We start from the raw sequence: 26,585 nt of genomic DNA on the forward strand, positions 1-26,585 counted from the left end.
TGCCTTATTGGGTGCTCCGTGGTAGCACACTTTTCCGCGCCAGGCTTTCATCAGGTTCTCCGGGAGCATTGCCTCCACGAGCATGGCCGCATAGGCCCCTGGTTTGTGCTGGCTTTCACGCAGCATGCACTCTCTATCTGCCTCAGTGACCCTCCTCAGGGTGATCTCGCTCGGAGACTCCTGCATTTAATTACAGTAATTTGTTTACTATTAGTATTGGGAGTGCTTCACTGTTCCTTTGCATAACAATGAGCGTCACTTTACAGCCACGTGGTGGAGGCTGCAGAGTGGCATTATACAGGGATCTTTCACAGGGAACAGACGCGAGGGGGTGCAACAGGGGCAGAGTTTATGCTTTCAGGATTGCCTGTAGCAAGAGGACAGTGGTATACCTTGACTTTTAAGCAGCCAAAAGTTTTTGGCTTACCATGCCTGGCTGCTCCACGGATTCTGCTGTCCCACCCCGCTTGTCTGGTGTGCAGTGCAATCCCCCAGGCAATGAAAGCGAATTCCGAAAATTCGAACTTTCCCTGAGTGAGTGCTGTGCATGGTCTTGTTCACAGAGACTGACTAGACTATGTTTCCTCTTTGCGGAAATGTATCTTTATAAGGAAGTCAATCCCTTTTTCCCATCACACAGCTGCACCTGTATCCCGACCTGCTCCAGCATGCCCCTCAGAGAGGCTGGCACAGATTAGGCGGCGCAAGAAAAAGACACGGGACGAGATGTTCGCAGAACTTATGGGCTGCTCCCGAGCTGAGGCGGCCCAGCAGAGCCAGTGGAGGGAGACCCTCTCCCAGCAGCGCTCACACAGCGAACAGGAGGACAGATGGCGTCTGGAGGACCAGCAGGCGACTCAAACACTGCTTGGACTAATGAGGGAGCAAACGGACACGCTCAGGCGCCTTGTGGATGTTCTGCAGGACCGCAGGCAGGAGGACAGAGCCCCCCTGCAGTGTATCTGCAACTGCCCTCCCCGGCCACAAAGTCCCATACCCCCCTCACCCAAAATAACAAGAAGGAGGTGCGCCAGGGGCTGTGAAAACTGTCACTCCATCCCAGCAGAGTACTCAAGTACCAAAAAGCTCTCATACGCTAAATTTTGAGAAGTCCTTCCCTTCCTGGATCACCCAAGCCCAAATCCCAGTTTCGTTCCCTCACTGTGTAGTTGATTATTAAAAATAGTTTGCTGTTCATTACTGTTTCCGTCATGTTTCTTTACAGAAGACTTTGTGTGAAGGGGGGGGGAGGGGTTTGGTAATTGAATAGGATGGTCACCATTACCTGGATACATACACGGGGGCAGGATCTACAGCAGGTCACACACACAGTGCAGTCACTAGGCACCCTGGTCAGTCTGGGAAGTGTTTTTCATGTTCTGTGCATAGGGGTCTCTCCCCTGCTCCTGCCTGGATCGGGCCCTGGCCCCCACGGGTCTCCCCACCCCCCCACCCCGCCGCGCTCCGTACCTGCCTGACAGTAGAGCGGCTCCCCGCAGAAATGCTGTCTGGTGCCCCAGGGTCCTAGCGCCTGCCATCCACAAATGGCAAGGCAGGCTGCCCTTACCCTGCCCTTCCACCATAGCCCTGAGCCTCTCCAATGCCCCAAACCCTCAGCCCCAGCCAGAGCCCTCATCCCCCTACACCTCCTCCCCCTTCCCACACACCCCTCACCCCTTCCTACGCCCCCACCCCAGCCCAGAGCCTGCACCCCTCACCCCTTCCTTCACACCCACCTGTAAATGTCTGCCCCCAGTCCTCCCCGCCACAAGGCCACATAGCCCCCGCACACAGAGTCCCGAAAAGGAGGGATGGCAGTCTCCGTTGAAACAACCAGTCCGGCAGTGCAGACCGCTCTAGGGGCAGGAGCCTGTCATTCCTCGAGTGTAGAAGCGGTCTGTACATCACTGCACACCCTACCCACCACAGTCTGCATCCCTGTTTCAACCCTTTAATGCGAAAACGTTGCTAATTAAAAATATTCCATTAACTTTATTTTTAAACGTGTGTTGGAAGGGGGGAAATGTGGTGAACGGGGTATGTCACCGCAGAAGAAAGTCAACAGTAACTGAAGCAGGGGCAGGTTCAGCTTCTCTGTAAAGCAACTGAACAGTCACAGGTTACCCCGCTCCCTGAGGAACCTAGCTTTCAAAGCCTCCCGGATGCACAGCGCTTCCCGCTGGGATCTTCTAAATGCACAGGTGTCTGGCTGAGCGTAATCAGCAGCCAGGCGATTTGCCTCAACCTCCCATCCTGCCATAAAGGTCTCCCCCTTGCTCTCACAGAGATTGTGGAGCACACAGCAAGCAGCAATAACCAATGGGGATATTGCTTTCGCTGAGATCCGAGCGAGTCAGTAAGCTTCGCCATCTCCCCTTGAGACATCCAAAAGCACACTCCACCACCATTCTGCACTTGCTCAGCCGGAAGTTGAAGAGCTCCTTGTCACTGTCCAAGGCGCCTGTATAGGGCTTCATGAGCCAGGGCATTAGCGGGTAGGCTGGGTCCCTGAGGATCACTATAGGCATCTCCACATCCCCAACACTTATTTTGTGGTCCGGGAAGAAACTACCTTCCTGCAGGCGTCTAAAGAGACCAGAGTTCCTGAAAACACGCGCGTCATGAACCTTGCCCGGCCACCCGACGTTGATGTTAGTAAAACGTCCCCTATGGTCCACCACTGCTTGCAGCACCATTGAAAAGTAGCCCTTTCGGTTAATATACTGGTGGGCCGGTCCCAGGATAGGGATGTGAGTCCCATCTATAGCCCCACCGCAGTTTGGGAATCCCATCGCAGCGAAGCCATCTATGATGACCTGGACGTTTCCCAGGGTCACTACCTTTGAGAGCAGTAGCTCAATGATTGCGTTGGCTACTTGCATCACAGCAACCCCCACGGTAGATTTGCCCACGCCAAAGTGGTTCGCTACTGACCGGTAGCTGTCTGGCGTGGCAAGTTTCCAGAGGGCTATGGCCACTCGCTTCTGCATAGTCAGGGCTGCTCGCATGCGGGTGTCCTTGCGCTTCAGGGCAGGGGACTGCAAGTCACACAGTTCAAGGAAAGTGCCCTTACGCATCCTGAAGTTTCTCAGCCACTGTGATTCATCCCAGACCTGCAGCACTATGCGGTCCCACCAGTCTGTGCTTGTTTCCCGGGCCCAGAATCGCTGTCCCATAGCATGAACATGACCCATTGCCACCATGATCTCCATGGCGCGGCGTACTGTGCTTTCTGAGAGGTCTGTGCCACTCTGTGACTTCATGTCCTCACCGTGCTGCCGGAGCCTCCTCGCCCGATTTCTCAGCATCTGACTGTTGAAGAGGTGGACGATAAGGTGCGAGGAGTTGACAACGGCCATAAGTGCAGCGATGATCGCAGCGGGCTCCATGATCACAGTGGAGTGCTGTGGCGTCCGCGCTGTCACTAACAGGAAAAGTGCGCGAACAGAGTTCCCGCCGGCGGGAGTGACGGTTGAATGCTGACAGTTACCCAAGACCACCCTCGACACAGTTTTCCCCCCAGCATGCATTGGGGGGAAATCCCAGAATTCCAATGGGCAGCAGGGAGTGCGGGAACTGTGGGATAGCTTCCCACAGTGCACCACTTCCAAAGTCGACGCTGGTCCCATTAGTGTGGAATCACAAAGTCGAATTAGTGTCCTTAGTGTGGATACACAAATTCGACTTCATAAGGTCGATTCCACAAATTCGAATTAAGTTGAATCGAACTATTCTTGTAGTGTAGACATACCCTTACTCTCTGTTTGTAAAGAGCATGTACAATTACACTGCTGTATGCATAATTTTAATAAAAATAATAGAAATGGAAGTGAAGCCAGAGTTTGCTCTCTCTCTCTCATTGTTCTTCCTTCCTTTCTTACCCAACCCAAATCAGATTCCTCATTTGGGACCCTGTTGATGGACTCATGGTTTCTATTTTCTGCCTGCCCATATTCTGCTAGTCCTGCTTGCTGTAGCAGCAGCTCAAGAGAGAACTGAATGGGAAACAGTTATCCTGTCCCATGAGAATTTAAGATTTCAAAAAAATTTCCCATCCTGAATTGAGACAAAAAGTCAAAATCTCAAATTTTGACAAACCGAAAAGTGAAGGGGGGGGAAGGGCAGGGGAGTCAATCAAAAGATTTCATTCCTATAATTTAAAAAAAAATTGCCCCTTTTTTAAATTTTTAACCTGTAAATGAACTTAAAATTGGAAATGAAAAGTTGTTTACCTTAGAAAACAGAAGGTTGTTTTTTTTTCATTTTGAAAATATCAGAATATGGTGTGTTGTCAATTTTGCAACTTTTTCCAATTTTTTTCTGAAACAGACAATTTGTGAAAACAGACCCTTTCCCGTGAACAATATCAGTTTTAATTAATCAGCATTTTCTGATGAAAATGCATTTTGTCAAAAAATTCCCAACCAGCTCTACTCCAGAGAGACTTTTTCCATTTAATGATGGCAGAGTATTTGAGAATCATGAGAACGGTTCATGGCTTCACTGAGATTGATGGCTTATGAAAGAAGACTGGCTCACACTATGTAACTGCAGTGGTTAGAGACATCTGGTGGGCATGAGCCTAACCACTCTTAGTATTATCTTCATTGACTTCTTTGGGTTGCATGAGGGAAAAGTTGGGCCCTTATCTGTATATTCATACTGTGCTTTTTGAAATGCACAGCAACGTAAGCAAGTGGCATGGAGTATTTTTCTATAAAGGATATAAACACTCAGACTTCCAGGCATAGATCAGTCAATTTATGGCAGTTTAGAAATAGTTACTACCATGGACAGAGATTAGTATAAAATTGCCAGTTCTGGGGTTTCTTCACTTTCTCCTGATTAGCTGGTGCTGTCATTTATCACAAGATACTGGTCTGAGCCACCTATGTTCCTACCTCTTCAGTCATGTATAGGTTAATTAACATGACGGTCCTTTTCCCAAACCTTAGGTTTTGCTTCAGAGGTTTCCCGGAGAACTCTGACACCCCCACATAAACTATGAAGCTGACTTATTCTCAGTAGCGAGAGGCTGATCAATGCGACAAATGAATGGGAGGCTTCTTCCATTTCAGAAATCCCTGCACTGTAGAAAAGGCAAAGAAACATGGGCTTGGGGGAATGTTCTATTTCTTTTGTCGCTAAAGGAGTCTACATGGGAATCTCTTCTCAATCCCAGTGTTTCAGGCACTGGCTTCTCTTCATCCACATCCATCCACAAAGGTCCCTTCTTCCACAAAGTAATCAAATGCTGACCACCACCACCCATAATATTAAAGCAAAGGGAGAGACAAAATTGGGGGAGGGTGGGAAATCCACCTTCATCTGAGTCTCCCTGTGCTTTGTGTTTTCTGTCAGTCTCAATGTAAAATTCCAACAGCCAGAGACCATGTTGTTTTCTGTGTCCAGTGCTTTAATAATAGAGGAAGGATGGTCTGAGGGTTAAAACACTGGCCTGGACTCAGGTGAGCTGTCCTGCTGTGCCACCTAGTGTGACCTTGGGCAAGTCACTTAATCGGACTGTGCCTCAGTTCCCCAGCTGTAAAATGTCCCATCTTTGATCTGTCTTGTCTAAATTGTAAGTGTTCCTAGGCAGGGACTCTCAGCTTGGATGTACAACACCTAGCACTGCAGGGCTCTAGCAGGTGCCGACTTCCTCTCTACTCAGGGGATGTTCGACCCCCCCCCACTCCACCTCTTCCTCCAAGCCCCCCTGCCCCACCTATTCCCGCCCCAGCTCTGCCCCAGCCCTGCCCCCACTCCACCCCTGCCCTGCCTCTTCCCTCCCCGTCACCCAAGTGTGCCCTGTCCCCACCTCTCCCCCTCCCTCCCAGCATCTCCTGCATGCCATGGGACAGCTGTTCTGCAGCATGCAGGAGGCACTGGGAGGGAGGGGGAAGAGTTGATCAGCAGGACTGCCAGCGGACAGGGGGGCTCTGGGCGGAGGGTGGGAGCTTAGCTGCCAGTGGGTGCTAAGCACCCACTAATTTTTTTCTGTGTGAGCTCCAGGAACAACCAGCAATTTTCACCAAAGTGCTGTGCCACCAATACCATCCCCCTAAATTTCCAACATGGGGAAGACAACTCCAGATCACCTCTTATAGGAGCTAAGGAAAGATGCACCTTTTAGGCAAGGTAGCAGGAGCTGAGCTCCTTCTACCCTTGTGTCTCATTCCATATCCTACAGCAAAGAGAGTCAGATGTGCCAGCAAATACAAGAACTTTATTCCAATATGAAAGGAATTTTTGTCAATAAAGTAACAGAGAGGTCAATTTTGACATTTCTACATCAAATATCCTGGGGGCCTTATTATGAGTGTATGCATCTGATAAGCCCAACTAAGACAGTAAAGATCAGGCACTCCAGTCTTCCCTTTCTCCTTAGCAGAGATGATATTACCTAAATGATAGTGTAGAGTTTTACTCCTATCTGATGAACCCTAACGCCTGACCCCAGCCACTAAATCTTTAAAGTCTTCCTCCCCTCTCCTCTTGGCAAGTTGAGTTGAAGAGGATAAAAGCTGCATGGGAGAATGATCATTTTAATTAGATTGATACTGCCCAGGAAAGGACTGCTGCCTAGCCAAATCCAATTTGCTTTAATTTAGCAGAGGAGTAAAGTTAACTCTCTAATCTCTGCTGAAAGACGATGTTACAGAGAGGCCAAACATTAAAGGCTTTTCTTTTTTATTTAGCTTGTTTAAATGGAACAGACTCAGAGGCTGGTGCAGGAGAACCATATGGAAAGTTTTCAGCTTCCACCTTATTAAAATTAATGTTAAAGCCTAGCAGATTGCTGAAATAATTAATGTCATTAAGAATAACTGTGATGGCAGCCTTTGGCTGAGTAACAAAAATCAGCATATGGTCAGCAAAAAGATTTTTGACTTTTGTTCCTTAACTGCCCACAACTTTCTGCAGCTTTGCAAGTTGCCTAAGTGTAACAGCAAAAAGTTCAAGAACCTGGGCAGAATGTAACCAGGGGAAGGGGAGCTGTCAGTGATGGGCGGGAACTCCTCCCCCAGGGTAGATGGTTGGGGATAGGGGACAGATTTTTCCAATATAGAAAAGGAGGTGATTTAGGAGACTCTGTTGGGCTGCCTATACTTCCTCATTGGGTGCTGCTCATGGTTAAGGTACAAAACTGGGAGTCCCAGAAACTCCTCAGTAAGAGACCAGCTTCTCCTTCTGCTCTCTCCAAGGCCATCCTTAGGCATACGCAGCTGCATAGGGCACCCTGAAATTACCCCAAATTTCATGATGCCCTAGACAGCTACGTGCTGCATACATGGCAGCACCAGCCCCGGCAACCAGCCCTATCCCTCAGCTGGCCCCCCCTGCAAGGGGCAGGGCCCTCCTTAGGGGGTGTGGGGCCCTGGACAACTCCTTTGGCCCTGCTTCTTACCCTTCCCCCCTGCTCCACCCCCGGCCCGCCCCCATTCCACCTCTTCCCGGCAGCGGTGGGAAGCGGAGCAACCTGGCCCCAGCCCGCTCTACTCTGCCAGCTCCCAGCCACGGCCTCCACTTCCCACCGCTGCTGAGTATGGGGAAAGGATCGCCCCCCACACTCACTGGCAGCAGGAAGCAGAGACACACAGCCTCAGCCCTTCCCTTGCCCCGGCCCCAGCCATGTCACTCAGGTTGGGGAAAGGACTGGCCCCAGCTCTCACCGGCAGCGGGAAGCAGAGTGGAGCACCGCGGCTGGGAGCTGGCGGGGGGAGCGGGCAGGGGCCAGGCTGCTCTGCTTCCCCAAACGTGGCCCCCCACAGCTCCTGCCTCCCCCCACAGGGGGGGCTGCATAAGGCACCCAAATGGCTGAGGACGGCCCTGGCTCTCTGCAGATTTCCCGACCTGTTGAGTCCTCCCCATACTAACCAGGATGAAAGGGAGTTGCTGCTAACCACAAGCCAGTGAGAGGGAGGGGAGGTCACCTATACCTTACCCTGAAGAGTTGAATGTGAGCTCCCAGTCTGATCAAAAGAGCTAATGCGAACCTGGGATGCATAAACAGGGGAATCACGAGTCGAAATAGAGAGGTTATTGTACCTCATATTTGGCACTGGTGCGATCACTGCTGGAATACTGTGTCCAGTACTAGTGCCCACAATTCAAGAAGGTTGTTGATAAATTGGAGAGGGTTCAGAAAAGAGCCATGAGAAAGATTAAAGGATTGGAAAACGTGCCTTATAGTGATAGAATCAAAAAGCTCGATCGATTGAGTTTAACAAAGAGAAGGTTAAGGGATGACTTGATTATAGGCTATAAGTGTCTACGGGGGGAACAAATATTTAATAAAGGGCTTTTTAATCTATCAGAGAAGGGTGTAACAGGATCCAGTGGATGGAAGGTCCAAAATCCTAGTGGAGCAGATGAAGACTGATGTCTGGAAATGCTGGTGGCTGCACATGATATGTGGATGATCTTTTGCTGGAACTCAAGTTGTGGCTACAGTCATAATGGGATTATCATTTCTTTAACTAATTAGCCCCATCATCCCTCCTATTCCACCCTTCAATCCACATGATTTAGAGGTTTGTATTGGTCACCATCCCCAAGTACCTGGATGTCTACCTTCAATATAATACATTTAAACAAACAAACAAAAAATGCCCACCCTAGCACTGTGTTATTGGGAGCTGTGCTGGAGGGGGACAACAGGACTCGGAATGGGACTCAAGGACTGCAAATAAGCTTGTGCCCATCCTAGATTTTTGGTGAGGGCGTGGGGTGGGGAGAGAGCATCTTTTTTTCAAGATAGAGCTTTATCTCCAACTTGATTTTCCTGGGGGTGCATTTAATCTATTATTTTGATTTAGTTCCCCCTTCAGTATGTCTTTTATCTGCTTCTCCAGCATTTACTGTTCTGCAACTCTCGAAGACCCCTTACCAGGCTGCAATGCTTTGCTCGTACCATCTCTAACTCCAGCTGCTTGGAACAGCTCATTTGGCATAAACACTTCTGCCTGCTCTAATTTAAATCATATGATGTGAGGCGATTAGTGCTGGGAATTAAAACTCATGTTCTTTATGGTATTAATACACACAAAGTAGGTAGACACTTGACAAAAATTACCAGCAATCACTGCACGCTCATTGAGAAGGCAAAAGCAACTATGCTTAGGGGTACCTATGCTAGCATCATCATTATTGTCTTTAACCACTGCAAGGCTGAGGGTAGCTGCTAAAATTATTTGTTTGGGACGCTAATCTCATTCATACAGCTGCAACTTTTACTCTCTTTCAGGTACTCTGTGCAAAGCAAAGGGCCAAATTCTGGCCTCAAATCTATGTGCTGAAGAGGGTCCTAGTTCTCCTTCTGGAGACACAAAAGTATGAAGCTGATAGTTACAGCTGGGGGCCCTATTGCCCAATAATAATTTATTTACATGTAGCTCATTATTCTGTTTGAAAATTACCCACAAACAGACCTGGATTTTTATGCACATTTTGTCTTCTGCAATTACTTGATGAATCCTTTAAATAGACACATTTTAGCCTATGGGTTTCTCACAGATTATTTACTGTAATTATTACTCTGACAATTTGCTATTGGTAATTCACTATTGCACTTTGTGACTGGTCACCTAAGTTACATGGTATTGTTTTGTTCCCTGATTGGAAGACTCCCATACCCACAAAGAGATTTCAAGACAGCTAGGCAAACACTTCCAGCATAATTACTCATGCATGGGGCCTGATCCAAACCCTACTGAAGTCACTATGTATTTGAGGCACTTTTTCTTCTTGCAAACATGGTTGTGAACAAAACATTTGCAGTCCACAATTATCCTAGGTCAAGAGAGTCTGTTATGGAGAGTTTACAGTTTTGACTACAAAACAAGGTAGGTGATTCAGAGGAAGCTGTCACCTTAGTTAATTTTTTCATTACCCCTGGTCATTAATTTTATTATTAATTAATTTATAATTAATTTATATTCACAGTTTTGAGTAAAACAGATATTGACATATGTTTTTGCAGTGTTCTTCCAAAGCTAATGATAATTGTGGCTACATAAAAATACTTTTGCTCTATATGGTCAAAATGAGAATAGATCCCAGAACTACGTAAGAACCAAAAAGGTTCTTTGTGATTTGAAGTTTAATTGCCATAATTTGAAAATAAACCAATAAAAGAAATATCTGAACTAACAATCTGCCCTCATGAAGACTTAATGGAAAAATCTCTTCCTCTAAATATTATTAAATTATCTTTCCATCTATTTCTGAATAAAAAAGGGTAGAAAATGGTGTAGATTTCAAAATATTAGAACTATATCAGTATGATGCAATGGGATGAAATACAGTTATTTCAAGTCCTTTGGGCTTACTGTTAGTAACAACTGTTTTGAAATCCTTTACAACTATGATGTAATCCACAGATAGGACAAGACCTTTTTGTTATAAGATTATGGCACCACACAAAAAAGGTTTATAGGAGCAATATTTTAATCTAAAATAATCCCAGTTTTGTTTCAGATGCTGTAAATCTGTAATCCTGTGGCTTCTGTTAATGTCTAAAATAAATGTAAAACAAAAAGGATGGGTTGCTCACCTTACAGTGACTGGAGTTCTTTAAGATGTGTTGTCCCTATGTGTAGTGTACTTCAGGATGCACATGCACCCCAGAACAGAAAATTTTCCTTAGCAGTATCTGTCTATCCCCCCACTCTCCTTGTGCTTCCCACCGAGGGGAAAAGAAGGGGCTGCCAGACTGCCATTATCTTAATTCTTTCTCTACAGCAGTTCCCAGCCAGGGGACACCAGGCAGTGGGGAAAGGAGAATGGGTAGTGGGCATATAAGGGCAACACATCTTGAAGAACTCACTTTACTACAAGGTGAGTAACCTTTCGTTCTTTAAGGAGTGACTGTACCTGTGTTGTGCATGGTCAGGTGACTCATGAGTGGTGTTTCTTGAAGGAAGCAGGTGCCTGGAGTCCTATTACACAACAGATTGCAGAATTGCCCTGCTTAGAGAGGCATGAGAAGCAGCTGCTTGCACTAGTGCACAGTATCTAGTATGGGTATGTATGGAACTCCAAGTTGCCGCTCTGCAGATGTCAGTAATAGGGATCTCTCTAAGGGAAGCCACCCATGCTGCCTGAGCAAAAGTTGAATGCATTCTCACATGGCTGTCAAAGAGACATGGTTCACCTTGTAGCAGAAGTAGAATGCACACTGAGATGCATTTCAATAGCCTCTGTGAGGAGATGGCCTCTCCTTTTGTACGTTCCATGAATGAGACAGAGCCTAGGGAACTTCTGAAATGATTTCATTCTTTGCAGGTTAAAGGCAAGAGACTTACACATGTCAAGCGAATGCCACGCCACATCTTCCCAAGTTACATTGCGGCACATGGTAAATCATAGGTAGATGGATACTTTGGCTGATATTAAAGTGATATGAACCAAATCCCTAAAGCTACCTATAAAATGTTTTAAAACTATTTACAGAGAAGCTGAGGCAGTCAACAAAAGCACTGAAGCTGACCATGGTTGTCCAGCAGCCCCTTTTATTACCTCAGGGCGGGGCAAGGGCACATGTGCGGACCACGCAGACACTACTAAAGAGGTTCTCTGGTCCTGAGTACATAGAGTGAATGAACAACCTGAAGTGCTTTGCACATAGAAACAATCACTCTGAGAGAAACCTGCTTTATTAAGAAAACAGAATATATGGCAGATGTACTCATGTTGTTTTAAGTCTGGTGGTGGTAAATCCACATTTCAATTTATTCTTCAAAAATACTGTATTCTGAGGAGCACCTTGCTGAAATAATGCAACTTGTTGGGAGTCCCTCTATTTTGGTCCACATAACTCCATACACTTTAGAACCACTGATGTTCTGCTGTGTAAGTTTTAGGGCAGGATGTTAAAAGCCTATGTGAAAGGTCCCCGACTCTTGAGTGCCAAGTTCTCTTTGGGGCTGGGGCCAGGGGATGGCTGGCAGATCTGCTCCTATACACACCCTCTGACCCTTCAGCTGCTTCCTTCCCAGTAAGTAAGGACACAGAGTCCACTCCACTGGTTACGGGGAAGAGTTTTCAATGGGGCAACATTGAATTCCCTGGTGCCCACCAACATTATCCTGGCAGAGTGGTAAGAAGATCATTTGGGCCTTACTGCATACCTCTTAGAATACATGTTTAATAACGCTATAAATTAAGAGCCACATTCTGAGAGCCTTCCTTGCAGCAAGTAGTAACTTACTCCACAAGTACTCCCCTCCCCATTGATATCAATGAGACTACTCAGATAATAAGTAGCTACTCATCATGAGAAAGGGTATCAGAATCTGGCCCAAAGAAATACTTCAGGCCTCCAACTCCATGCCTTATTGAGTAGCCTATACCAAATGGATTAATCATTATACAATTACACCTTAAATGATGAGCATAGTTTTATAGTTGATATCACTATACATTGTTCAGCATCTTTAGTACTTGGGTTTTTGCAATGACATTCATGTGGTCTTCCACGATATTAGAGATCTTAAGAAATTGCTGTGGGATATTTTCCCAAATCTCTTGTGTATCTTCCCTTTACCCTCTCAACCTTCTTGGAGTGTCTTTGTCATCTTTGGGTACCTAGGTACGATTGTGGCTGGAGTGCAGGCTGTCCAAGTGATGATCCTTTGTGTGTGTATTTGATACTTTAGTGCTTCTGTTTGACAGCTCTGGAGACTGGTATCTCGTATTTACCACTGAACAGGTACAGCAGAGTGAGTGGCAATGCCAGCATCTTCTTACTGCCCTGCCAATGGGCCTGAGCTCTGATCCAGAGGGGCTATCTCCATGAGAGAGAGGTTAGTTCATATTGAGTACTCATTCATACTCTTTGAGATGAGGCTGCTAAGTAGGGCCGGTGGTGGTGGTGGTGTGGTTTGTGATGTGGAAGCTTTCACACTGGGAATTGAACCAAGGGATTGAAGCAAAGCTCATGGAAAGTTACTGAAAAAACTCCAGAGGGCTTTGGATCAGACCCTAAAACTGCCAAGCTCATTTCACAGAGCAAGCCTTGATTTTAAGGGTTGCCGCCTCCTCTTTGTTGTTCAGAAAAGTTTTAACTACTTTACCAGTGTGCATGGTGTCATCATTATATGTGAGGGCAAATACAAGGCCAACAAAATTATCTCCTGATGGCACTGCACAGTATATTAGGATTTGTTTGTGCTTTTAAGGATTATGGGTCCATTCAGTTTTAGTTAGTTTCATGAATTAGTTTCTTTGAGGTGCAGCCTCAGATATTCCTAGAGCCTTCATCGTGTTCTTCAGTTTTTATGGACAATATTTTAGGGGGAGGTTGTACAGACTAACCAGCTGAGTCAGCAGATGTGGGAGATGTAACAAATGCAAGGGTGCGCTCCTTCACATAAGAGCAACTTCATGCATGCTGTTGCGATGGCAGCGGTTCCTCCATGCTAAAGCTAGAGTGCATGGAGTAAAAGAGCTGGTGCTACAGCCAGAGCTGAGATCAGGAAGGTCCTGTGAAGTGAGAGATGGAAAAGAAAGGACGCACCACATCAGCCACCTATTCACAGAGCTAGCACTGGCCCTGGGGATGGTGTGTGCGCATATGCCAAATTACCACCCACCCCCTCTTTCTTAATGATTAAGCACCAGGGTGCCTGGGGAGTGGGAGGAAAGACGGGGTCTGAAGCAGCAAACCTTCATCATACTTGCTAGAAGCTGTGCCCAGCTGCAGCTCCTTCTCCCTCCAGATGGGACTGGATGGAATAACGGCATCTCTCTCCACTACTGTGTGGTGGCATGTTCCCATTCTTTTCTTTGAGGTACAATGAACCTGGCCAGCCTCTACCCCACTTCCTCCTCTCTCCATGACAGCCGGCCAACCCACCATACATCCTTCTCCAGTGGCTGCAAGTGCAAGGGGATGCGGGGGCTGCAAGTATGGCTGGCCAGATTGAGTAGAAAGGCTGAAATCCCAGACAAAAGTGAGACCAAAGGACAGGTATGTGGATCGAAGCTTTGACAATGGGAATAGGGGCAGGCAGACTGCTCAGGCAGTGGGCTGGACAAGTCAACAGGAGCTAAGGGAAGCATGGTTCTGAAGTGGTGGGAGGGGACCAGCCCCTGGGTGGAGGGGTTAGACTTTGTGGGGGTGGGAAGCAGAACAGATGGTCAAGTAGGAATGGAAGGCAAGACGCATAAGTAGCACTGATCGTGCAGCTCCTGAGCTAGGTCTCAGGAGGGCTATGAAAGCTGAAGAAAAGTCATAACCTCTCCCTCTCATTTCTTACCCTCAGTAGAGGGGACTTATTCTTGCAGATTCCAGCTCGTTATTCTCATGGTCTCCAGCCAGCTGGCATCCTGGATGGGGCCCTCGAGCACAGCTAAAGAAAGGTAATTTTTCAGAAGTTGGAGGAGAGGGGCAAGGAAGAGCTGCGATGAATTGATGTTATGATCAGATAACTGGGGTGTGGAAACTGATAACGCTATTGGATAACATTGAAAACAGCAAGAGAAGATGTTCTTTTAATTGAGTCCTACTACTACATTTAACATAGCATCCTGGCAACACAGAGGAGACTTAAGAGATGGAGGGAATAATTGCAGTCCTGATTCTTTGAGCCAAACTAAGCTGCAGGGACTGGGAAAGGGAGCTTACCCTCTCCTGCTTTGTTTTTCCTATACCAATATTGTCTGTCCTGATGTGGAAGGGGTTGGGGAGTCCATGTTCTTTCTCCTCCACAGGCAGATCACTGATAATACTCTAGGGTGGCTAGATGGATGTTGCTGAGGAGTGAGTACCATCCATCCTCAAACTGTACAGACTGTGCCAAGGTTCAAATGACCATGGAGTTAGAAAACATAGTTAACTATATGGTTAAGGAATCAAGTGGGTCCCTCTTGCCTCCCTCCCCTCCTAAGCCTGGACCTGATTTGTTGGGGCCCTGGGAGGTTCTGAAAGGACAGCAGCAGTAACAGGAAGCAGATTTTACCATTCCCTGTCTGCTCTTGCTCCTGTAATGTCACAGCTAGGGAGCCAAGCTGCTGCCTACAGGACCAGAAGAGGAAGTTAGGAAATACCCTTACAGAGAAATCCTATAGAAAACTAATAAGTTTCTGTAAGTTCTTTGCACTGTCCTATAAAATGTACTAGAGAATTATAAATATGCTATAGAATTCTACAGGATGATTAAGAAAAACTATAGAAAGGATCTCTTGTCTGTATTAAATTCTGTTGGTTTTAGAGTAATTTGAAACCTTATTAACTTTCTATAGAGCCTTCTTGCCTTTGTCCCTATGAAATTCTATAGACACTTTCCATAAGGATTACAAAATATGGTAATATTGCCCTTAAATCAACTAAAATGGGTTTTATAAAGACCAAGTTTAGTCTCCTAGGTCACCAATAATGGCCTCTGAGCAAACATTTATGGAAGAGCCATACTTTTAAAAGCCAGTTAATAAATAACTAGCAAATACCTTTTACTGATATTTGTTTAAGGCCCATATGCTCCTTCTCTGTGAGTAGACAGAACAGGGATCCTGGCTGAGTGTGCATGGACAGGAGGAATGCCTCCCCCACTGCATCATTCCCCTTACCCAGCAGAAGCCCCTTATCAGATATCTTACAGAGTTTGAGCCGTGCAGTGTGATGAAGCATACCCAGGGAACGCATGCCACTCTGCTACATCAGCCTGAAGGAATTTAGTGGGTAAGTGAACGCTGGCTCCAGGAAGCCATTTCAGGAGCAATGGCTGGTGGAACTGTGGGTCCATCATGGGTAGGAAAGAGTCAGGAGTTCCTAAGGAAGTGCAGAGGCCTGGGGCCTACACAGAGATGGCTAGAGATCTGAGGGTCAAGAGAGCTGAACCCCATCCGACGTCCATGATGTGTAAGGGAGAAGCAGAGGCAGCCTTCCCCAAAAGAGTGATCAGATAAAGAATGGTGGAGTGTCCAGTCCTGATGATGAGAGTACCTGTGCGGCTACCCCCAGACTACCTGATTTATCTGTCTTTTTGCCTAATGCTCCTGTTGCGGGGGCTCCCACTTCATTGTGGGGGCCTTTGGCTGAGGCTGCTCACAGCCTAGGCATTCCATTGAACATCTCAGAAACCTTTTGTCTGGAGTAGAGTGGGGAGACCACAGTCAGCTGGCTGTGATATAGTTGTAATAAACAGCTCTCATGCTGTTTATTAAATGCCTCAACTCTATGGCAGCTGCTTTTTCCTTCCCCTACTTAAACCAACCAAGTGGTTTTATTTAATTACCTAAAAGGTTAGTGGGCTCTGGTAGCTTAGAATAGGTCCATTATGGATCTGTACGTTATATTTATCTAACAGATTGGCCACAGATTAAAAACTCGTAATTCATGGATGTGATAACACTAAAAGCAAGTAATTTGCAGGTATAGTGTTCTTTGTGTGAACGGCAACTTCTACTGAACAAATGCAAGCAAAGATTTTCAAAAGCAGGGGCCTAAAGTTAGCCTCCTCAACCTGTATGTAGGCATCTAGCTAAGTGACTGGCAGGATTTCCAGCAGTGCTCCCAATGAAATCAAATCTATTTCTAAATTAAGACAATGGGAGTTGCTGGGTATCAGAACTTTTGACAATCTTGCAACTTACAAATGAGTTCTTTAAGGGCCTGGTCCAAAGCCCATTGAAGTCAGTGGAAGTCTTTCCGTTGATTTCAATGGTCTCTTGCTCAGCCCTAACAGTCAAACATTAGGCACCCATTTTTGATATTTGGCAGTGCAATTCTCCCTCTCACTTCGTCACAGATGTGACTTTAATTTCCATGAAGAGTTGGAGAATCCTAGTAAATACTCTGGAACTTCTTTTTATTGTTTTGGTTTCTAGGGAACTTTTTGGAGTCTTGTAGGACATTTTTCTTCTAATTAAAACTCACATTTTCCATGCAAAATATAATTTAAGGATGACTCCCTCTCCCCCACCAAAAATCCCAAGCACATGTCTTTTTCAGATGCCTGTGCAATGCCAACATGAAGGATTCTTATTTTAAGTCAATCCTCCCCTTACTTCTAGGTGTACTTGAATTTCTAGGTCTACCCATGTTTGAATAAAATACAAAAATGTGCAAACCAAACTCAATCTTGCAAAACTGTACGCAAGAGGACTGAGAAAACAAGCATTGGCACTGCAAAAAAATACACCAAGACTTCAACAGCATTGTACAGACAGCTCCAAGGGCTAGGTGTGTGTCATTACTGCAGCCTGATATGCTGATGTCATTCAGACCACACCCATCCCCCTAAACAGGACGGTCAGGTGACTTTGGGGGGCTTGGGATCAGGCCCTTAGGGAAGAGCCACTGTGAGAGATGCTAAAATAAATATCCCCAGCCAGATATCAGAGGGGTAGCCCTGTTAGTCTGGATCTGTAAAAGCGGTAAAGAGTCCTGTGGCACCTTATAGACTAACACATGTATCGGAGCATGAGCTTTCGTGGGTGAATACCTGAGGAAGTGGATATTCACCCAGGAAAGCTCATGCTCCGATATGTTTGTTAGGCTATAAGGTGCCACAGGACTCTTTGCCGCATCCCCAGCCAGCACTCTCTAAATTGCCCTTCCACCCTATATCCAGCAGAACAGGGCTCAATAGGAGTCAGTGTCTAAGACCCGCCGCCTAGTTAGCGGTGTCCTCTCTTTGCATCCCTGCAGCTCCCAGACACCAGGGAATGGGGGGTTGATTATTAACTGGGGAGGGGGGTTCAGCTGCGGACCGCTGTTTTGCAGTGGAGTTCTCCCTCTCCCCTTCCCCCCCCCCCTCCCTGGGGCTCGGCCTCTGCCCTGCCTCGCACCTGGCCCATGCGCGCGAGCGCAGGGCGTGTCTCCCTGCGGGCTCCTCTTTGGAAACGTCCCGCCCTAGTCAGTCGGGGGGCGGCAGGCGGAGCGGCCGGCGCGCTGCAGGGACCGCGGGCGGGCAACGCGCTCCAGCCGCCGCCGGGACTCGGGCGAGGTCTCTCCCCCTGCAGCACCATGGACAGCAGCCCCCTGGAGCAGCTGGACGCCGCCGGCTTCCTGCACATCTGGCAGCGCTTCGACGCCGACGGTGCGGGAGGTTTGCTGGCGCGGGAAGGGAGCGAGCCGGGGGGCGCTGAGGGTCCCGGGACGGGCCCCTGTGGCTGGGCGTGGGGGGGTCTTTCGGCCCCTGGGAATCCCCCTGTGATGCAGCTGGGGCGCGGTGCCCCTGAGTGCGGCCCCAGGGGTGCATGCCCTGTGCCTGTGTGATGCACGTGAGCGTGGTGCCCCAGTCTATGTAACATGTAGCTGGGGCTTCCTATATGGCTGAGACTTACCACCTACTTCTGCGTTTGCCAGCTGTGGCAGATGTTGCCTGCGCCCCGGATAGCCCGCAAGCAGGTTGATAGCGTTAACACCGGGCAGCAAAAATCAGGACAAATGTTCTCTTTGAGCAACAACGAGAATTTTTTTTTAAATCAAGTACTTGCTGAGCATCCACCAGCACTGAGTAGCTGAATCAGTCCTTCCAGGAAATCCTGAACTTCACAGGGTTGATCTTATATACATAAGGGAAAAGAATTTTAACAATAAACTTCCCTTGCAGAGAATGCACTGGGAGCACAAAATATTTGTCTACTCCGTTACTGCTTCTTTTTTCCTTTTTTCCCCCCAAGATCTTTACAATATAATAAAGAAAAAAATAAAAATATTAAAATACTAAGACTTTGAATTAAATATAACAACTTCCAACTTTAAGCGATGTGTCATAAGATAGGAAGGATGAATAGAGTTATTTAGGAATAAAGAGAACATTGCCCCAACTTGGCACAGTTTCTATAAACAAAAATGGTTCTATAGTTCGTAAGTTGTGCTTAGCGTTAGAGCAATAATTATGTCTGTTCAATCATGTATGTTTTAATTGTATTTAGACAATGGTTACATAGAGGGGAAGGAGCTTGATAATTTTTTTCATCATCTACTGAAGAAACTGGGCACATCTGTAAGTACTTACCAAATTACATGCATGTGAAGACAATTGCGTTTAAAAAGGTTTTGTGCTCTTTGCTCTGTGACTACTAGTTTCCTTAGTGAGACCAAAGATAAAGGGTTTTATTTTCTCCTAGCAACAACAGGTGCTAGGAGAAACAGGTGCAATAACTCTACCAGTATTAGAGCTGTTTATTTTCGGTCCAACATCTGTTACTCACTCCAAGGTTATAATTTTGGCACAAACCAAATCTCCTCTTTGAAAGCTTGAAGGAAAATCCATTTAAATGATAAAAATGGAACTGAAATTCTTTAATTTAGATTTTAATCTTGGAGGGGAAAGTAGCAAGTATTTATGCTTGATTCAAAACAATGCTGATTTGTTAATATGATCATTGACTTTGGAAATAAAACTACCATAGAACTCTTCCTGCAGTAATTTTAACCAGTGCTTATGAAGAGTTTTGCCTTCATTCTTAGAAGTGGCTAAAGGATAAACATATGAGTCAAACATACTGCTCATAAGATCAAGACTTGTGTATCTTTGTTTGGGTTTGGTTTTTTTGAGCTCTGTTTCATACTGTTTATCAGTGCTTCTGATCTTATGCTGTCCACAAATCAAAAAGTATAAAAAGTTTTATGCTAAAATCTCCCTTTTCGCCGTTATCTTCAGTTCATACTTTGCCTTTGAATGTCAGAGAGAACTACTGCCACTGAATAAGTCTGTCCTAGAATTTGCACAAAGATTACATTTAAAAAAATTATCTTTTCACTACAGGATCAAATACAAGAAAAAAAAAGTCAGCATCTCTTAAAATAGAAGAAATGGGCACAGCAAATAAATGTGAAGCAGCTCCATTAAATAAAAACAGATAATAAGACAGGAAAAACAAGCTAGTTAAATCTGAACAGATTTCTGATTATAACATGCAAAATTAGAATGGGGGTCTTATATACTCCAATTTGTAATTATTCTAAACAAAAAGGAACTTTTGTTTCATTTGCAAAAAGAATAGTTTTATTATGAAATATTGTTGGCATGTATAGAAAAGTCTATTTAGAATTCAGATATAAATTGCATAAAGGCAGAGAGGATTCCGAGATGAGGAATGAGAATGATTATGGATATAGAAATATTCATATGAAAAGAGGTTGAAAAGACTGTGATTATTTATTTTAAAAAGGAGATAAAATTGGAAGCTTCCATTCTCCCTGCTTCATAACACAAGAAAAAAGGGCATTGAATTAAACTGAAAGGTGGCATATTCAAAACTGATAAAAGTGTTATTTCACACAATGCAGATATTGACTAGAACTCATTGCCATAGGATGTTATCAAGACCAAGAACCTAGCAATATTCAAAGAGGGATCAACATTTATATAGATAAGAATATCTAGATTTATAACAACGCTAAAGAAAGTATTGGAAGGGATATGAGACTTCAAGCTTTGGGGTTTAAGCCAAACTTTAATTATGAGGTGTTAGGAGACGAATTTCATAGTGTAGATTATCTGATGTTTGCCTGCTGTGGGGTTTCTTGCACTGTCTTCTGAAGTGTCTGGTGCTGGCCACTGTAGTATTGGACTAGATGGGCCATGAGACTGCTGCAGTACAGCAAGTCCTATGTTCCCGTGATTATGTATCACATACAGAGGTCTGCATGAAGTCTGTTTCATGACATGAAATAGGGCATTACATACCAAAACAGTAGTGCACAGAAATCAGTATCTACAGGGTTCATAATGGAACATATTTTTTCCCTTTGTTAAACAGGGTACATAATGACAACTCTCATTATTGCTAAAAGTTATTAAATCAGTCTTCTTTTCCTTTCTACATCTCTCATTTTCTATATCTACTGTTGCTATTATAAGAAAAAGTTTCACATAAATAAAAACCCTCTGAATTAAATTTAAGGAACAGATTCTGTCACACTTACTCATATGGAGAGTAGTATCTTGCTTTGCAAAGGATTCTCAGTGAAATCAGTGGGAGCGGTAAGGTGCCACTTAACAGTGAGGGGGCCAGTATATGGCCCTTAGACAATATGATCATGCATTGCCTTGCATCCCTTCCCCTGATAGCCACAATTCAAGAAGGATGTTGATAAATTGGAGAAACTTCAGAGAAGAGCCACAAGAATGACTAAAGGATTAGAAAACATGCCTTATATTGATAGACTCAAGGAGCTCAGTCTATTTAGTGTAACAAAGAGAAGCATAAGAGATGACTTGATTACAATCTATAAGTACCTACCTGGAGAACAAATATTTAATAACAGGCTTGTAGATCTAGCAGAGAAAAGTTTAACACAATCCAGTGGCTGGAAGTTGAAGCTAGACAAATTCAGACTAGTAATTAGGTGTAAATTTTCAATAGTGAGAGTAGTTTGGAACAATTTACCTAAGGTCACAGTCGATTCTCCATCCCTGACAATTTTTAAAACAACATTGGACGTTTATCTAAAACAGTGGTTTTCAAACTGCAGGTCGTAAGGCACTGAGTCATGGCAGCTCAGGTCAGCACCGCTGACTGGGCCGTTAAAAGTCCCGTCGGCAGTGCTGCCCAGCTAAGGCAGGCTAGTCCCAAACTGTTCTGACACCGCGCTGAGCCCCGAAAGCGGCCAGCAGCAGATCCGGCTCCTAGGCGGGGGGCCATGGGGCTCTGCACACTGGCCCTGCCCTGAGCACTGGCTCCTGGCCAATGGGAGCTGAAGGGGGGGTGGTATCCCTGCATGTGAGACACACGTGGAGCCACTTGCGTGCCTCCACCTAGAAGCCGGACCTTGTGCTGGGCTCTTCCAGGATGCAGCATGGTTGCGGTGCCAGGACAGGCAGGAAGCCTGCCTTAGCACCGCGCCTTGCTGCTGACTGGGAGCCACCCAAGATAAGCCCATGCTTCAACTCCACTCCCCAATCCCCTATCCCAACTTTGAGCCCCCCCAAACCCAGAGCCCCTTCCTGCACCCCAAACCCCTCATCTCCAGCCTCACCCCAGAGCTTGCAGCCCCACCCCAGAACCCTGACCCCATCACACACCTCAATATCCTACCCCAGCCCAGAGCCCCCACAAACCCTGACCCCCTCATTCCTGGCCCCACCTCGCAGCCCTCACCCTCACACCCCAACCCTCTGCTCCAGCCTCAAGCCCCTCCCACAGTCCAAACCCCTCATCCCCAGCTCCACTGGGTCACAGGCATCAACAATTTTCTTCAACTGGGTCACCAGAAAAAAAGTTTGAAAACCACTGATCTAGAAGATATGCTCCAAGAATCATTTTGGAGAAGTTCTATGGTCTGTGTTATAATCTGACCCCCTGTGTATGATCACAATGGTCCCTTCTGGCCTTGCAATCTATGGTCTATTTTCAATTCTCATTGTTTAACTAATGGCAAAATTATCTCAAATCCATAGGGAAGTATTCTGCTTTCCCTGCATGGGTGGATCTCCCATTGATGCTGCTGAGTAAGTCTGAGAGTAGAATTTTGTGCTCTGATTGGACACTCCACAAGGAAAGGACTTTTTCTTATTTGTCTCTTAAGCATCATGAGCATTGTAGCACTGTATATGAATGACTTATTTTTGTATAATTATCATATAACATTATGTTTACCCACCATTTTTCTTTCTGTACACATCACCTATTCCATACATGCGTCCTACTGATGTGTGAAGATCCCCTTCCCACAGTGGAAAAAGTGAAGGGCCCCCATGGAACTATTTTTCATTACCCTAAAGAAACACATTGCCTACTGATATCAGCACAGGGCTGGGAGCTAGGATCTCTGCATTTTAATCCTAGTTTTGACACTGATTCCTTTTATGGGCACTTAACCTCTATGCCTCTTCTACCCTCTGCTACAGAGAGACAATAACACTTAATGACATACCTTGCAGACACATTGCAAGGATTAATTAGTTACTATTTCCAAAGTGCTATACAAGTGATAAATAACTATCAGCTCTGGAAGTTGTCTCTGCTTGAATAGTGAACAGTTTCATAATTATATTTTTTCAACCTCCGCTCTCTAAGCTATTATTTTCCCCCTAATGACCACTGTAATCTGTAACTCTGTTATTTTTCCCAGCTTCTCTGCTACATCTTCGTCTGACAGTAAATGCAAGTGCATCAAAGCAGCTGGGGAAACAATTAAAGACAGAGTCTATGAGCCACTTGAGAATCAGATTTGTGGATTACGAGCACCGGGCAAGAAAGAGGATTCAGAATGTGTCACTAGTGTAGATGGGTCCAAACCAAAGTCTTGAATCGAAATATCTTTGAACTTTTGTGGTGTTTTGAAGCAAAGGAAGATCTGAATTTTGCAAAGGGCCCCTAACTTTATAATGGGCCAAACCAAATCCCAGATCCAACCCCTCCTTTCCTTATCTAACTATGAAAAGCTATCAGGTCTTACAATTCTACCATAACTCCCTTGATTTGCAAGTAGATGTAGATTAATGGGCCACTTCACCTTGAATGGTCCCTTGAAATCTGTTACCTACTTATGCTAAACAATCTGTTCAGACCTTGTATTTAGCAGTGACAGGTCAAGTTAGTTTCACAGACCAGAAGAAAAGCTCTGTGTAAGCTCAAAAGCTTGTCTCTCTCGCCAACAGTAGTTGGTCCAGTAACAGATATTACCTCACTCACCTCATCTCTCTAATACATATGGTATTATGTTATGGTAGGATTCTGTAGTCTAATTACTAGTCTATACTGATGGGCTAAGGACTAGATCCACAAAGGGACTTAGGCATTGCGATGCTCAGTGTTGCAGTGCCTAACTTTTAGGCACCTTGCTGCACCCAGTGGAATCCACAGCCTCTGAGTTAGGTACCTACATGCCCAGTGCATGGAAGAAAGAGTTAGCTGTCACAGAATGGGATCCACAAAAGACCATCATACTGAGGCCTGGTCTACATTACAGGGTGAAGTTGACTAAGCTGCATTGCAGCGATCTAGCTGTGGAAGTGTTTTCACTTAAATTTGACTCCCACCGACATAAGTGCCTTTTTACACCAATTTAGTAAATTCCCCATGTGGCATAGAGTCACGGGTGATGTAACTAGGTGGACGCAGTGTCAGTGTGGACACTGCATTGCTTACATCAACTGTTACTGGCTTTCAGCAGCTGTTCCACAATGCCTCACACTGACAATACAATCGATACAAGTGGTCCTGGTGAGGATGAACTCCAACAACACAAGGAGCAAAGTGTGCACATACACCCAAGCAATTTAATAATTACGGTAAGTTAGGTCGGCATAATTCTGTAGTGTAGAAATGGCTTGAGCAGGCTGCTGCCTAACTTAGCTAGTAGGAAATGTCAAGGAGAGAGGTGTGGCCTGAGTCCTGTCCCTCTCAGGGAGTTTGGTGCTGCAGGGAGGCAACTATCACTGCTTGGAATTCACAGCTCTCCTGGAGTTAGGGCCCTAAGCAGTTGTTGTTTTTGTTTGTTTTGGGTTTTTTTGTTTTGCAAGAAAAACACTCTGTGGGGTGGGAATAGGAAATAGTGGCAGCTTCCCTTGTAACTTTTAGCCCAATGACTAGCGTATTCACCTGGATGTGGGAGACCCGGGTTACATGTCCCCTCTGCCCCGCCTGATGTGGAGCAGGGATCTGAATGTGAGTTTTCCCAGTTCTCAGGTGAGTGCTCTAACCACTGAGTTATGGAATAGTCTGATGTGGAGCTCTCGCCTATTGAAGCTGGTTCACAGGCTATAAAAAGCATAATTGTTCACGATACCACACAGCTTTCCTAAGCAAGCATGTTTATTCTTAAGGTGAAAGCATTAGAGAAAATATATCAAAGAACTTGCACCCATGCTAATAAGCTTACCAGAGATCACCCCCAACCTTCCAGCCTCACGTAGGGTTTGTTGTTTTTTTTTGCAGCCATAGGTTTGTAACAACTATTAGCTCAGAATAAGCGCACCCATGAATCTCAGAGTCACTCCTACTATTTGGGCCTCTGACCTTGTCCTCATGTAACAGGTGATCAGCAGACAAAAGGTCCCCTCCTCAGGGCAGAGCTTCAAAAGGCTGAGCTCTTGCATAACCTAAGTGGGTAACATTTGCATGCGCCTCTCCCTGGAAATTTCCTGGGAAACCCACTTAACTTTAAAGGTTCACATTGTTTCAAGTAGTCCTTTGAAGCTCGTAACACTTCCCTGAATTTACATTAGTCACGTTTCCCTCCCAAACAAGTTACATACAGACCCACAATAATACATGAACATTTGCATTTTTAATATAGTAAACTCCTAAAATACTTAAACTTACTTCAGTAGGGTTTGTCCAGGATACTGCTGGAAGTTGCCATTTCTGTCATATGTATATAGGTCCTGATTTCCAGCCTGACTTTAGTTCCATTTTTGTGCCCTCTATTTTTTTGAGGGGACATATCTACTGGTTCATTTTCCACCCACAATCAGTTGTGGACAGTTGGTCATATACATGCCTAAGATTTGTGGAGGAATAAATTGGACCATCAAATATTTGTGCCCACAATTTGTGGATGCAAGTAGAAGGCTAGCTTTTTTTTTTTTTTTTTTAAGAGGCTATTGTAGTTAATCTGCATAGGAGGCACTTGGTACATGGCAGATTCAGGATCTCACATGAGTTCAGTTCTCACTGGCTTATGTGAGAGTTGCATTGACTGAGATCTCAATCCTGCATCTGGCTCCATGTGGACACAGGGCCTTGCATGCATGCAGCCTGTTAAAGGATCAGATCCAAAGTGAGATCTGAATTAGTCCAAGGATTTGTTTTTCCAATTTGGCAGACACTGACAGCTAGCTGCAGACAGAATTGAATGGTGCAATCTGCCTGCCTTTGTACCAATGAACAAGGGAAGTTGGGAATTTAAAAACAAAAAAAATCACTTGCAAACAAGCATTTTTCAGTGCTTTAGACTTTTTTCCCCCCTACACGTGATGTACTTACTTAATTGCAGGGAAAAATCCTATTTTCCATCTCCTCATGTGGGGGAGAATGGTAATTGTTAATGACATGACCTGTTCTTGATTAAAGTGATACTCTCAAGGTTGGCGTATCCTAAATTAGACCTACCCTTACATCAAGTTCTAAAGTCCCTGTGATTCTCTGCACATTTTATTTTTTCCAAAACAAATGATTCATCACTGTGTTTTCATTAAAATAAATCACTACCAGCAGCACAGCTCTCTTAACAAGCAAAGAAATATGAGAGAACGTGGGGGCAAGGGCACCCAAAAGAAAAAAATGTGATAAAAGGAGAGAGATTACTGTCAAGTCTCCAGAAGGTTATGGACAACCATCCTTAAGAAATTAAACACTGTGGGGATAAAAAGGTAAACATGTCCTTTCCATCATAATGAGAAGTATGAATATGTCAATTACATTTCTGATGTGAAATATTTTTTAAGTATTTTTCACAAAATTCAAGGACAGGATCAGATGTGAAGAGGGGAAAATGTACTTACTATGGTGGGTTGAATTACAGTAATTGTCCCATGCAAAGCTTTGTGGAGTATTATCCTTAATAAGAAATGTTCTTGTAAAAAAAATTGTCCTTAAATCAAGTGATTTATGATAAATGCCATGGACCATATTTTTTACAGCTGTTTATATTTTCATAGCAAAATTATATAATCTTTTGT

At 45.2% G+C, this 26,585-nt stretch overlaps 1 protein-coding gene across 1 annotated transcript in view; it reads left to right on the forward strand.

Moving 5' to 3' along the window:
• Nucleotides 1–17,829: 17,829 nt before the first annotated feature.
• SCGN (secretagogin, EF-hand calcium binding protein) overlaps nucleotides 17,830–26,585 on the forward strand; it is a 42,490-nt gene continuing 33,734 nt past the window's right edge. The window contains exons 1-2 of the mRNA XM_039525724.1: nucleotides 17,830–18,044; nucleotides 18,886–18,956. Of these exons, the coding sequence (XP_039381658.1) occupies nucleotides 17,972–18,044; nucleotides 18,886–18,956 (144 nt within the window). The 5' untranslated portion in view covers nucleotides 17,830–17,971. The remainder of the gene's footprint in view (nucleotides 18,045–18,885; nucleotides 18,957–26,585) is intronic.

The sequence above is a fragment of the Mauremys reevesii genome, linkage group 2 (assembly GCF_016161935.1).
Source record: "Mauremys reevesii isolate NIE-2019 linkage group 2, ASM1616193v1, whole genome shotgun sequence".
NCBI classification, from domain to species: domain Eukaryota; kingdom Metazoa; phylum Chordata; order Testudines; family Geoemydidae; genus Mauremys; species Mauremys reevesii.